The following is a 15,020-nucleotide window of genomic DNA, read 5'->3' as shown; positions in this document are numbered from 1 at the left end:
TTTTTCCCCATTCCACTGCTCGCATCTTGGGTTTTTCATAGCATTTTGTGTAAATGGCCCCTAACATGGGAACATCTCAGAATGCACTGCTTCAGTTCTCTTGTCCTTTCTTGAACTGAAATGCAATTGAGATGCCAACTCCTAGAGACACTGACAAAATAAATAAATTGAAATAAAATCAGTTAATTTGAGTTGAAATTATTTTATCAGGTGAGAAGAGACATCACAATGTCCAGGAACACAGAATTCAAACTCCTGATCAACATGTCAGTGTTTACTTTGCAACACTGACCATCTAACTGTACATTATTCTGCTTAGTATGGCTCTTACCTAATGGACATGGACAAAAAATATTGATCTGAATTTAACTTATTCCATTATTCCTTCTACAGAGCACATAGAGTCACAAGTACATCTTTGTTGGCTTCCAGCATGTTATGTTTTGGTTTGATCTAAATTTGAGGTTGGAACGTGCCAAAAAGGCATCCTAATTTTGAAATGATAAGTTGACTCTCCACACTACATGCCAATCTCCTATGACTCCAAGCTCCATACCACTGTAATGTTGTGGACTGGTGGTGATTAAATGTCATATAAACACATGGTCAATGATTCAGTGAACTCCAGAAACCTTTAACTAGTCAGAACTACAGTTTGACTACAAAACCCACAATCCAGAGAAATCAACACTTCCGGTGAGTCAGCTGCGATTCAGGAAGTAAATCCATTTTAGTGACAGGAACAACATCACGGGACTCTCATTGCTCTGAGCAGATTAATAAAATATTACCTGTAACTGATCTGTACACACCTGTAATATAAGACAACATGTCTAGGCAGTCAAACAGAGCCACGGACAACAAGAAGATGGTGAGTGTGTCTTGTGTTTCCGCAGATCTGAGCTAAGTGCAGGGCAGCTAGCTAACATGCTATTATAATAATCGGAAAATAAGGTTATTTGAGCAGTGTTTGTATATTTGCATACAAATAAATATAGCGTAGTGTACCTGTTACCTAGACGTGCATTAGTTTATTCCTCTAGTTAAGTGATTTTTTTAAATTGTTTAATTTTTTTTTTTTTGCACAGACATAAGACTTTCAGTCAGTCAGTCAATCGTGGCTGACTTTTGAATTAAAAAACTTTAAAATTTTGTTTTTAAACAAATAATCGTTCGAGGGAATTATAATGATATAGATATTATAATGATTGGTTAGAATGACATGCTTTCAAAGCATTATGCATTGTGTGTCATACATTTTTTTGCACAAGTATTATTGCACTGGGCAGTAACGTTAGGTTATATGAAGCATTGATACACTCTCAACACGGACTAAACAATACAGTAATGAAAGCAGAGAAAAATTATCCAGATGTGTCATGCAAGCATTAGTAGAAATGACGTTTTGGCTACAATTTGACATATAATAATTCATGTCTGTGACAACCTCATGTTGTGCCGTGAGAGGGCGCTCAAGACCACTATCTGCCCTCATTAAATCAGTCCTGATTACCCATAATGATACACAGGAGATCTGAGTGTTTGTTGCATTCTATATAGTGGATTTTAAAAGTCTGAAACCATATTAAAATTTATTTTTTGCCCATTGTGACCCTGTGAATTCCTTGTACTCATTTTGAAGCATGAAGTGCTCTTTGGATCTTCTGAAATCATGCAGCAGCGCACGATCTTTAGGTTGTTCAAGCAGCCCACCTGCTTCTGTCATTAAAGAAAAAGGGGGCTATTACAAGTATCTCCAATGTAAATGTTTTGCTCAAATTATTATGCTTATAATAAATGTTGAAATATAAAGCAATTGTATTAATTTACAAATAGAGATCTCAGATATTTGGACCCCACTATAACATGCTAGTTTCCTGTTGTTATGAAATTCCCATTTTCTTATCTAAGAAAATGAATTTTAAAACATATATTGTTCTTTTTGTTTTATTTAGCAAGTACATAAAGGTGGTTCACTGGCATGTTGGAATTTTTTGTATGGTAAATGGAAATTAATGCAAGGAAAAGAAAAGAATGATCTTCTGTAGAAATTCTTTTTTCATTAAAACATTACTATTACATTTTGCTGTTAGCAAAAGCAAAAAAAAAGATGATGAAGAAAGGCTACATTATTGTCTCATGAAAAGTTTGTATCTATGTCAAAGATATTTTTTATTATTATTATCATCATCATCATTATCATTATGTTGTATTTGCATTCATTGTCAGTTTTAACAGTGGTTGACAGGTAAACATAGTGAATGTTGTGAACATGGTGGTGAGTAATTTTGGGCTGTCTTGTCTTTCCCTTGAACAGAATTCAGAATTATTCACTCTCACTTATGGAGCCTTGGTCACTCAGTTGTGTAAGGACTATGAAAATGATGAAGAAGTCAACAAACAACTGGATAAAATGTGAGTCTCTCTTTCTCCATTTCTCACCTATCCATCCAATCTGGTCACATTAAACAGAGTTTACAAATTACCTATTTTTTTTTCTCTTTTCTAAGATTGTAGATTAAACAGACTATGAAAGTGTAAGGAATATGTTTATATTATTAGGTGCTGTAACTGGTCACCATTTCTTTTACGTTTGTCACTTTCTGATTTTCAGTTTGTATTTGTATTAAATTGTATGAAACGTGGATTTAGTGTGGATGTTTTATTGTCAATGTTTGAGCTGGATGTAGGCTGTTATATTAGGTGTGGTGATTGTGCCATCCGGTCTGCAGAAGTTGGGTTGGGTGGTATAAAGAGTATAAAATGTGCCACTCTAGGCTTTTCGAGAGCTGTCTCTCCCCACCCTGTTAAATGAATCGTGCAGCTGTAGGTTACACCCCTGGTTTTTCAGATGCATGATTCTGTTCCCCACTTGGCTTACTCCTCAAATTCAATTCCACTGTTAGAGTGGATCCAGATGAAAGAGATGGATGAGGGTGTTGATAGTCTTTATGTTGTACTGCACTGATTCTTTCAGCTGGTGGGTTATAATATGTAATAATAAAATGTATGTAAACATGTAGACTATTGTTGTTTTTAAAAGAAGACTCTTATGTAAGGCTGCATTTATTCAGTCAAAATACAGTTAAAAAAAAACAGTAATATTCTGAAATAGTATTACAATTTAAAATACATGTTTTTGATTGCAATATTAAAATGTAATTTATTCCTGTAATGGCGCAACTGAATTTTCAGCATCATTACTCCAGTCTTCAGTATTACACGATCCTTCAGAAATCATTCTAATATGCTGATTTGATGCTCAAGAAAAAAAAAAAACTTATTATTATCAATGTTTTAAACAGTTGTAATATTTTAGCGAAAACCGTGGTACTTTTTTTTAGGATCTTTGATGACTAGACAATTTAAAAAAAACAATTATAATTTTAAAATAAATAGCCTTAAGTTTTCAAAGGAAAGAGAAATGCCTTCCATGTCCAATCAAAATTTCCGTTTGTCACTTGGTGGAAGCTAATCAAATTAGGCAGATTCCAATGCACTCATCCTCAAAACCTTGAAGTAAACTACACAGGGTAAAAAAAATTAAAAATAACTGTGTTTTCATTTATTTTCTTTGGTGTTAATTGCACTGAAATTTCACTCAGTACATTTACATGCACTTATTAAAAAGCAGTTCTGAATATTTTTCTGCTCTAATTGCTGTGCATATCTCATATTTACCATCCAAATTTCTAGTAATAATTTTGCATATTATTGGGCCTGTGCAAATAATTGTATTAATTTATTTTTATGTTTGAGTAAGTACATATTTGTACTTGCTTTTATTTGTAGAAATATTTTGCTACCGTGTTGGTTCGCCACTTGATGTCCAGTGTAAAATCTGAGCCCTGAATCAAAACCAGTCAGGAAGCTCTGTTTTAAAGATTGTGGGAAAAGCAGTGAGGATGCGTGGAAAGCCCTGAGATGCTCGGAGTCCAGCGGTTGTGATTTAGAGAATCAGTGGGCAGTGTGTATTCTTTGGCTGAGTGGTCTTTTCATTTAAACCATGCCTTGAACTAATCCAGTAGTCCCACTGATATTGGGTTTGGCAACATGTCTGAAATTCGATCTTTTTTTTCCTCTTGCTGCTTTAAAGCATCAAATATGATATAAGCAAAAGCAAGATTTGACTTTCTCTCCATCCAACAAGTTTGTATCTCTCCTTTCACTAAGACCTTCAAAGTAAAAAGAGATTGTAGTTCTTATGATTGCGTTGGTGGGTGAAATGAGAGCGATTGAAAGCGAAGTTGCTCTGACAGTGACACAGTTTCACAGTTTCCCTTCTCTTCTTCCATCCTTTCCAGGGGATACAATATCGGAGTGCGTCTGATTGAGGACTTCTTGGCTCGGTCCAGTGTGGGGAGGTGTCACGATTTCCGAGAAACGGCCGATGTCATTGCAAAGGTAACGTGAGTACTTGGAGCCAATCAGAGCGCATGCTGAGCCCTCCCTTAGGCCAAGCGAGAGAGAGAAAGAGAGAATCAGGAAGCAGGCAAGCATGTTAATGCGCAAGCAAGTGACTGGAATTTGAACTTCAACCTGCAGTAGCCCATATATTTTCTTAGCTTTCATCACATCTTTCTACCGTTTTTAATTTTTCAGAGTCACACAGCTTGAGAAACATCCACGCTATGCTATCGCAAAGCCAATTGGCGGGCCGTCTGTGCGGTGTTCGAGTGAACCAAGACACTTGTGTTCCTCTCGGCTTGTTTTCTTTGGTCTGCGAGAGCCACAGACTCTGCTTTTTTTACGAAACAATGCACCTCACCCCAAGCGTATAGGGTTCACACTGACAGGATTGACAGAGCGTTCTTCCCCCTGTCCGTCACCTGTCCATGCTTGCTTGGTCTCTGTCTGTCTGTCTGTTCTCCTTTCTTCTTCTGTTTTCTCTGTTTTCCCTTCTTCACTTTCCTCCACGTGCGCCACGTTGTCGAATGTTAATCCAGAATGCATTGCTTTGCTGGGACTCTGATCAGAATCCTAAATTTATGGGTCTTAAAACAATTTTTTTATTAAGTCACTTTAATGAGGGTTATAATGTGAAGGATTTTGGTTGCTGAGCAATGCAGTGACTGGGAGCATTCAAATGATGTGCGTTCACAGGTATTTTGGCTATTTTACGGCTTCAAACAGGGCACATCCATTCTGAATTTAGAATCAAAGCCTTTTTATTATGGAGTTACTTACTGTGAAGCTGTTTTTGCACTAATGTTCTGAGGATGTAAGGGATGCACAGTATTTAAATAGTTCAATATAAGCCAATAATAGTTTTCATTATAATATTCATTCATTTTAGTATTGCCTTAAAAAAATAGGAATTGCTTTTAAATGCTTCAAGCTGTTTTTTTATAGTATAATTTGTAGACTATTACAGTTATTATTTAAATTGCTTTTATTTTTATATTTTTACTTTAATTTTAGTCATTTAAATTATAGTTCATGTTTTAGTAAGTTTGCTATGTGCATTTGTCATTTTATTCGTTTTGGGGTTTTAATATTTATGCAATAGCTAATTCATTTTTATTAAAATTTTAGTTTTAGTGATTTCAACTTGACCTTGTTTAGTTCAATTAGTTGCCATTTCTAATCTTTTCAGTTTTTTTTAGTTTTTTTTTTTTTAAGTTAAAGATTTTCATCTAGTATTAATATTTTTTTCAGCTTTATTTCAGTTACCACATTTTTTTATATTTAATAGCTCACAATTAATAGCACTTGCAACAAGTGATTTTAGGCATCACAACATATTGTACAGTATGAAAAATAAATATTAATTTTGAGATTTGATTGAGAAATTAGCTACATACTTGTACTGTAAGTAAACATCCAATCTAAACTGATATCAATTTAAAGAAAGTAATACTATCAATAAATAATGTAGTATCAGCCTATAATCAAAATGGTGCCGGTGCCATGCATCCTTAAAATATCTTATTCTACCTTATAGTAATCTTATTGTTTTCTTATTTAGTTTGTGTCCAGGTTTGTAAAATAAAAAGAATACATTGTCAAATCAGTAACTTTCTTTTGATGTATTTAATTCACTGGATTACCTAGTATTGTTACTATTTAAATGGTTTTTAATTTTAAAGTTACTTGAATTTCCAGCAAAAATGATCACATTGTGATATACTGTTAGTGTGATGTAAAATGATCAAGATTTTGGTCTTCTTATGGCCTGTCCTCAAAATGTCTTTTCAAACCCGTACTGTGCAGTTGTGCAAAAAACAAGTCATTTCAGTGTCAGAGTCGTGAATACAGCACCTAAAAAGAATGTGGCAGCTCTGCAAAATCACTTAATGTGGCCCTGACATCATAGATGTAGGCAAGCGAGTTAACATGAAGACTCAAGGGCCTTTTTGTCTTCACATTAACAGGTAGCCTTCAAGATGTACTTGGGTATCACCCCCAGCGTGACCAACTGGAGTCCTGCTGGAGATGAGTTCTCTCTTATCCTCGAAAGCAACCCATTGGTGGACTTTGTAGAGCTTCCTGACAACCACAGTAATCTAGTTTACTCCAACCTGCTCTGTGGAGTGCTGAGAGGAGCTCTTGAAATGGTGAAGAGCATGTTTGCGTGAGATGAATCGAAGATCTTCTGCTAACCCTCAATTACCATTCACACTAAGGTTATTTTTCTACTCCTGCAGGTTCAAATGGCAGTGGATGTGCGATTCTCTCAGGACACACTAAGAGGTGACAATGTGACAGAAATTCGCATGAAGTTCATCAAAAGGATCGAGGAGAACCTGCCAGCTGGAGATGAATGAGACTGAGAGACTTTTGTTTCGAGAGACTTTTTATGTTGGTTTGGGAACCAAAAACGTCTATTTTGGTCAAGAAGACCAACCAGTCCCCAAACATTGTAAGTATTGCAATGAGAGTTCACTGTCGAGAAGATTTCTCTCGATGTATCACCAAGGTTGACATGTTCTTTCCACCTGGTCCATGTTTTTTATTTCATACAAATACCTTCTCAAGTCTCTTTTTGTATGTCAGTTTGTCTCTAGTGTACTTTTTTGTTATTCTTTTTGCATTTAACTGATACATACGGCACAGAAGGTCTAATTTATTTAGTCAAGTATCGTAATCGGATTGAATAAATCAATAACTACCAACAACTGTGGCCGATCCCCTCATTTATCGTTCTTCTACTCAATAGGCCTTTGACACAAACTAATATTTGTTCAAAGTTGCAATAAAGCGCTCATTTGAGCGGACCATATCACACTGCTGTTTTAATGTCCATAATGCTTGTATCGAAAACAACTTTAGATGGCTAATCTAAAACCAACATTTGAAGAGAGGGCCCCATGTTCGCCAAGAACAGAGCCGTAGTCTTGTGAGACGCACATGTTTTGTAGAGGGCCAGTGGTGTTAAGGGGAGTCTGGGAGGGGTCTAGGTATGTAGATAATGGGACCTGTGTGTGCCGAGCCTGTGGCAGGTCCCTCCACACGTATGTAATGAAGTGTCACGGCAGCCGTGTTCGACTTGTCGTGTACTGGCCCTTGCATCGTGGGACTGTTATTCCTACAACGCGGCAGCACGATGTGGTTAGAGTTAAACAACAATAACAAGGGCCTAATTCGTCTCAGATGTTTACTCAAGCAACGTGGAAGCAATCAGGGCCTGGAGGTTCACTGGTGCGTGTGCAGGACAGGGCTGTTTTGGGAGCCAGTGCGTTTTAATGGTGTAGCCGAGGGGTTCACGGTCGTGCTGACCAGTGGGAAGGGAGAAGGCCGTTCGCTGAAAGCCATTCATTTTTCTGGAGCAGCTCAAAGTTCGTTCCTGACACCTGTTAATCGCCTTACGTCATGATCTGGGCTTCTTTTTCCAGAATTCCACACCTCGTCAGTCACATGAAAAGAAGTTTACTGCTTCTAGTACTACTTCCCATCAGCTAGTGTATAGATTCGGTTTTATAAACTTAAGCCCTTTCAGATGCAGTTTCCATGTGATTTGATTCACACTGATGTGTTGAATAATGCATTCATTGTGCAAGTGTATTGTTTTGTTACATCGAGCCACTAGAGGTAGCTGTGAGCATTGTGGTGGGTGACCTTTTTTTCTCTTTCCATTCTCATGGATTTTTCTGTGTTTCTCTTTAATTTGGTATTTGATTGCTCACGGGGTCCACCAACTGCTTGTTTTTGAATCTCTGGGGCTGGGAAATTATTTCGTGGAATATATTCCTTATCCACTCGCTCTTAATTCAGGGACATTTACAAGAAAAACAGTGGAAAACGTATGCAGAGCCCTGTCAGGCCGAATCCCTCGTCCCCTCTTGCTATATTATGCATACAATGTATGTATTCTGTACAATGTGTATATTGGAAAGCGAGGGAAGAGGAAATGGTTTCGCGCAGACATTTGATGTAAATCATTTGGCAGAATTAGACCCCTGTATCATGGGGATATACAGCTGGGATTGTGTACTGTGTGAAAACTTGTATCACTCTTCCATATGCTCTCAGGAATTTCTCTCGCTCCTTCTTTCTCCCATCTTAACAATGCAGGATATCTCCTTGGCAAAGCATCCGAAACAAAGTGATGTGTCAGTATTCATTAACCATCACGATCACCTTTAACCAATATGAATCTTGGCATGAGAAGAAGAATGGACTCCAGTCTATGAGATGACCTCCTCCTCATCTTTCTTATGCTGTATGTTTTTCCTCATCTGTATAAGCTGTTCATGTCGGTGTGGCCACCATACTAGGCCAATACTGAAATTCTTCATAAGGCACAAAAGAATTCCAAGAAGCTCTTTTCCACCATAAGGAATTGATTTTTACAAGCTATTTTTGTTTCACGTCTAAAGGCAGGTCAGTGGCAGCAAATGAAAGAAATGACACCTGAAACTTCATGCAGTTTGTGTATGTTCTGTTATATGCATCGGTTTTTGATTGGATTTTTAGATGTGGATGTTGCACTTTAAAAATCAATGTGAGCGTTCAGTCGATTGTGGAAGGGACTGGTTTAAGCAGACTAAATAATTGGAGAAGTTCTGCATACATCACCAGAGATGAGTCGTTTTCACAGAACGTTCCAGTTATGATATTCTGATTAAACATCACAAGGTCAAAACTTAATAAAATGAAATGTATGCATGGATGAATTGTTCATAATGTCTATAACATGCATTTAGAAAACAGATTGACAGTACTTGTTGCCAATCCACTTTCATTATATGGGATAGCGCAGAGTGAAAATTTTGCAAAACATCTCCTTTTGTGTTCCACAGAAGAATGAAAGCCATACGGGTTTGGAACAGCATGAGTGTGAGTAGTAACTCATGACAGACTTTTTATTTTGGGGTGACTGTCCCTTTAAGAATTTTATTAGGACAGTTCTAGCATACAAGTAGCAAAAGTTACGTATGCTGGAAACGAGACGGTACACACCAATCTCATTTAAACCCTCTAAATGCAACCATGTGCCCTATATCAGAAACAAATGCTGAATGGCACGCTGAAACAATAAAATCCTGCGGATGGCCTGCTGCTGGCTCACCATTATTGAATCCCCCTCATCCATTCTTCCGTCTTTCTTTTCTTCTCACTTTCTTTCTCTGATTCTTCCACTGTATCCCCCACTTTCAAGCCTTGCCAGGACGAAAGGATTGGCAGCGAGATGATGGGAGGTCAGAAAGGGAAACAGAGCAGGGCAAGACCGAGTGAGTTTCAAAAACACACCTTGTGGGAATATCAACATGCCCTGGAGCGCGGAGAACCGACCCAATGCTGGAGAGCCATCACAGCCCATCGCATGGTGTCCAAGTCTCCCACAGCTGTTCTGGAGCATAAAGGAGATGACACACGAATGGATGATCTTCCCTGGCTCACAGGAACAGCAGCATGCACACTGTTTCCAGTAAAGGTCACGAGACAGTAAATCAAAGGATCCGAGATGGAAATGCAACAAACCCTCTCGTCTGAGGTAATTCTAAGATGTCAAGAAAAGATGTAATTAGATCCTTGAGGAACGCCATATGTAAAAGACTTTTCCTATTAGTCCTCAAACATTTGTTTGTTTCTTATTTATTTAATTCATAAAATCTTCTGTTGAACAAAGATTTTTCACTTTTTTTTTTTTTTAGAGACCACTATTTAGAGGATTATCTTGGATAGGTCACCATTTATAACATGTAAAATGTGCTACTTCCACTTTCCCATGACTACTGCTATATGCTGATCTGAATCAAACACATCTGGGACAAATAGAGAGCATAACTCCTCTGCCTCACACAGCAACCTCTGGACCTGTTGCCAATGTCTTAAATGGTACTTGAAAGGTCCTCTTTTTCCATTGTATCCCCAGACTAATAGATCATATCACAGTGAGTTTCAGTGTTTTGAGAGGATTGATGGGAATTATTAAAATAATTCATTTAATTGCTTAATTTCAGTGATATGCCATTGTTTGCTTAAGGTCATATGTTGTTGTGTACTTGTATAGTGGCCCAAAGAAAAATTGAACACTTACACCACACTTAAAAAAATGACTGAATGTTATATAACAAATTATCAAACCAAGTAGAATTAATGCAAACAATTATAAGTGGATCTTTCCTCATAAGAGAAACAAATTTCCACATCCAGGCACTGACATAGATTTTAGCATTTAAAAAGACATACAGGGCAACATTAAAAAGCACCAATGCATACAGTAGCATTCATTTTAAAGAAACAGCACAAACATACTTTACATTTTAAGGTTTACTTGATACAATTGTTCAAATGCACATATATTTGGTAGCATTCTAGTTGTCAAACATTAGTGGACCATGTTCATTCATAGTTAATGTGATGAACTACACCTGCAGTTACTCTACTAGAACATCTGTGTGCACATGACTTAAGTGTCCAAAAACATTTGGGACCACTGTTTGTTTATACAACAAAAGAAAGTCAGCATTCTTGATTCTGATTGGTTGTGAAACTTCCTTAAATTAAGACTTAAGTAAAAATTAAGTAGTTCCATGTTTGTTGAACGAATTAAAGTTGAGTATCACTGCGCCATGTTCAGTTTTAGCTGTGTCTATAGACTAAAGATGAGGAAGTAGTTCTATACACGAGCGTTTTAGGAATAAAACCTTTAGACAAACATAAAAACATTTGGTAACTGGTACAATGGTGTATGCTTAATGTAGTTATATTTATTTTTGCTATTGAGTGACAGGATACACTTACCTCACTCAGGTCTGCACAAAGCTGCATTAATGTATGAAAATGCATGCTGTTCATTTGTATATTGACACTGCAGACTGGACAGTTCTATAAAATCAAACCGAGCATGTTCCAAACTAATTACGGAGCTTTCCAACGAATGGCATTTCTTGAATACATAATAGTCCTCCTGACATGTTTTTCTCAGTCTCTGTTTTAATTAATATGGCTTCTGTTGGAAAACCAAACAAAGCATGACACAGCACTCCATCACCTGAACATGGCCCATGGTGATGTCATTACTAGTCTGCTTGACATGAATATTCCCCACGTCAAAGCTGCCATTCCAATCGAGCAGTCAAGTATGTTTTGAGTTCTTTATTGTGTAATAAACCAGGTCCAAGACCAGACCCACCCTTTTAACCCATTTTGAAAGCGAATGAGGTTATAACAGCCCAGCCTTTCACTGCAATAAATGCACATACACTCAGCAGTGGAGGTCTGGGTGGAGGTCTAGTCATATTTCGGTATGCTCGCTTGAAGAATCACAATAAAGCTTTTTCATTTATTTATTTCCCTTCCGAACAGACGGAGCCTTTTCTGCATTTTACACATTTTTATACATGTAGAAAACGATTACAAACCACCCGACAGAGTCAAATTGCCCAAATCTCGAAATTGCAGGAAGTGCCATTTAGCTCCCAGTTTTCCCTCTCTCGCTCGACTCTAATTTGCTTGTGATTTTGTGTGTCCCGAGTCGATCTGAAAGAGAGAATGTTCTGGAACAGAGGATGGGCTGTGGAGACCAGAGCGGTTTCTGTCATGAGGAGATGGAATGCTCAAGCGGACCCACATGAATGAGTCACTATGGAAACAGTCGAAACGTTCCAGAGTAACTTGTGTACACATTGCGCCATGTGTGCCCAGCGAACTGAGAAGAAAAGTACAATTCTTACGAGAGACTGTGTTTTCAATGGGCACGCTCTTTACACAAATAGAGGCACCCTTTGAATGTTTCTGTTGGGAGGGGAGAGTTCTGGAGTGTATAGAAATGATGCCATATAATGAGATGTTTGGATTCATGGTGGTTTGATCTTTGTTTCTTTCTTTTTGTGCTAAAAACACAGCCTATAGATGTGTTTATTGAAATACATTTTTTGCCCCATTAAGTTTAATGGTTCATAACACGAGTGGATGAACCCTTTGCATAAGCGGCGCTAATTCTTTTGGCATGTATGGCCTTGGGTGCTAAAGACTTTACATGAGGAGTTGGCACCAGTGTTATGTGACATCTTCAATATATGCATCCAGCATAACATTTTTCCAAAACAATGGAAGGAGGCTATAGTCAAAGCTGTTCCTAAAAAGCAAAGCCTAGTTTTCCAGCAGATTATCGCCAGATCTCACTACTCAGCTGTGTTGGCAAAGTGTTTGAAGGAATCCTCAGAGATGCCATTCTCGAGGATACAGTTACTAAGATCGAACCATCACAACACGGCTTTATGAGGAACAGATCAACTGACACTGCCTTGATTCAAATTCTGCAGCACTGGCATGAAGCACTTAACAGCTCCCCTAAAATGGATATACATGCTGTTTTTGTTGACTTCACTCGAGCTTTTGACACAATTGAACATTGTCGACTGCTACATTCCTTAGCTGACTTGCAAGTCAGACGACCCCTTTGGCTTATTGTAAGGAGCTATCTGAGTAACAGAGAGCAGAGGGTTAAGTGGGGCTCCTGTGTGTCTAACTCCTTTCCAGTTCCAGCTGGTGTTCCTCAAGGGGGACTTCTATCCCCTCTGCTTTTTGTCATATGCATAAATAGCCTGGATTCATATTTGCCTCCTTCGGTAATACCTGTGAAATATGCTGACGATCTAACAATCGCAGAGTTTCTAATGGGGTCTTTACCTGGACTCCCTCAGAAGGCCTTGGATTCTGTAATGGAATGGGGACAGGAATTTACATTGGCAATGAATGGAGCTAAGGCTTAGTTCACACTGCAGGTCTTAATGCTCAGATCGGATTTTTTGCTGAAATCCTTTTTTTTTTTTGCGCTGTTGTTCACAATGTCATTTAAATGCGACTGCCATCAGTCTCATGTGTGAACCGTATACAGCCCTGAAGTGACCCGCATGCACAGAAGAAGACGTGACATCAGACGCAGCTCACTGTGATTGCAGAAATAAAAATGGATGCTGCTCGTGTTAGAGCGTGTTTAGCAATTTTTAAGTTAATGTGCAATCGGAGCTTAAATAACAAAGTGATAAGAAGAATATTAAGAAGAAGGAGAGCACGATTTCCTCCAGCGCAGAATTGTGATGTCTGTCGCATTTCAATGACGTAAAAATCGCATGAAATGCGACATGGCCGTTCAGACTGAAGTCGCATTGCAAAACATCGAATATGTATGCTATGTAGGACCACATTTTAGGCCTGATTTGAAAAAATCGGATTTGTGCTGTTCAGACTGTCATAAGAAAATCAGATATGGGTCACATTTGGGCAAAAAGTCGGATTTGGGCCACTTTAGCCTGCAGTGTGAACCTAGTCTAAGACTGTGGACATGGTAATTAGTGCCAGGAGAGAGGACAACATTCCCTCCACTCCCTCTCCTGTTATCTCAGGACATGCAATTAGTAGAGTTTCCACCTTTAAATTGCTTGGAGTTCAAATATCCTCTGACTTGTCATGGGATGCCCACATTAAGTACATGATTTCGAAAGTGCGCCCCAGAATATACTATCTTTGTGCTGCAAAAAAAGCGGGTCTTCCTTGTGATGTTTTAGTGCAAGTATACTTGACTTTTATACGCCCAGTTCTCGAGTATGCTAGTCCAGTATGGGGTGGTCTACCTAAAGGTCTCTCTGAGGAGTTAGAGAGGATCCGAAAGCGATGCTGTCGGATAATAGTCATTCCGACTTCAACTCTCCCAACATTGAGTGAGAGGCGTGAGGAAGCCACCATACGTACTCTTACTAAAACACTCAAGGACAGTTCATCACCACTGCATTGTTTCCTGCCTATGGCTCCAACACCTACTTATTCTCTTTGGTGGCACAAGACATTTGTTGTACCCAGGAGTAAGACTAAACTTCATGAACTCTCCTTTATTCCCCGTGCTCTAAAATGGTTGTATAGATAACTCACAGGTCTTTGATTAGGATGCCTTTTCTGTGAATCTGTGTTATTCGTGTGTATGTGTATATATGATTGTCATGATTGTCTTGGAGTATGTGTATGTTTGACACATTTCAGGGTTTTGTGCTGCAATATTCTGTCGTGTCAAACTTTAAATAAAAGTAAACTAAACTAAACTATGGTGATAAACTACCCCTCACAGAAGGATGTCGTAGAGCGCTGCTTTGTCTGAAAGATCTCTTTCTTTTTTTGGCCCATACCGAAAGCCCTCCAGGAGCGAATGCTTCTTGGGCCACCAAGAAACATTGATTAGCGTCTGATTATATAAACCGGCCATGAACAAAGCGATTCCTCAGCTGAGCTTAAAAGCAAGAAGAGTTCTCAAGAGTTCAGATCCATTGAGTATTACTGTTGTTTAATAGAACCATATGAGTGTGCTATTGCTGCATAATTGCAAGTAGATGTATTTGTGTGGCCGATGACAGGGCAGAGAACAGACGCACTGACCTTCAGTACAGAGTGCCGGCGACGGTCCAAGAATACGACAAGAGGCGGGTGTCAATGGCACATATTCTGCAGAACCTCTCTGAGCTAAATCTGAAAGCCGGGTGTTATGTCTGGGGCAGATTTGAATCTCATGACTCTTGGGCCAATCCTATTTCTAATTGAAAAAATGAAGTTCCACAGGGTTCTTTTCACCACCTTGCTGA

General features: G+C 38.4%; 1 protein-coding gene across 1 annotated transcript; it reads left to right on the top strand.

The window, feature by feature from the left end:
- Positions 1-710: 710 nt before the first annotated feature.
- On the top strand, positions 711-14,472 carry trappc3 (trafficking protein particle complex subunit 3). The gene is made up of 5 exons (XM_058754520.1): positions 711-871; positions 2,318-2,415; positions 4,305-4,404; positions 6,375-6,557; positions 6,648-14,472. The coding sequence occupies exons 1-5, from the start codon at positions 830-832 to the stop codon at positions 6,765-6,767; spliced, it is 543 nt and encodes a 180-aa protein (XP_058610503.1). The 5' UTR covers positions 711-829; the 3' UTR covers positions 6,768-14,472.
- Positions 14,473-15,020: the final 548 nt, after the last annotated feature.

The sequence above is a fragment of the Onychostoma macrolepis genome, chromosome 19, assembly GCF_012432095.1.
Source record: "Onychostoma macrolepis isolate SWU-2019 chromosome 19, ASM1243209v1, whole genome shotgun sequence".
NCBI lineage: Eukaryota > Metazoa > Chordata > Actinopteri > Cypriniformes > Cyprinidae > Onychostoma > Onychostoma macrolepis.
The sequence above is the reverse complement of the archived record's forward strand: the minus strand, read 5'-3'. Positions and strand labels throughout refer to the sequence as shown.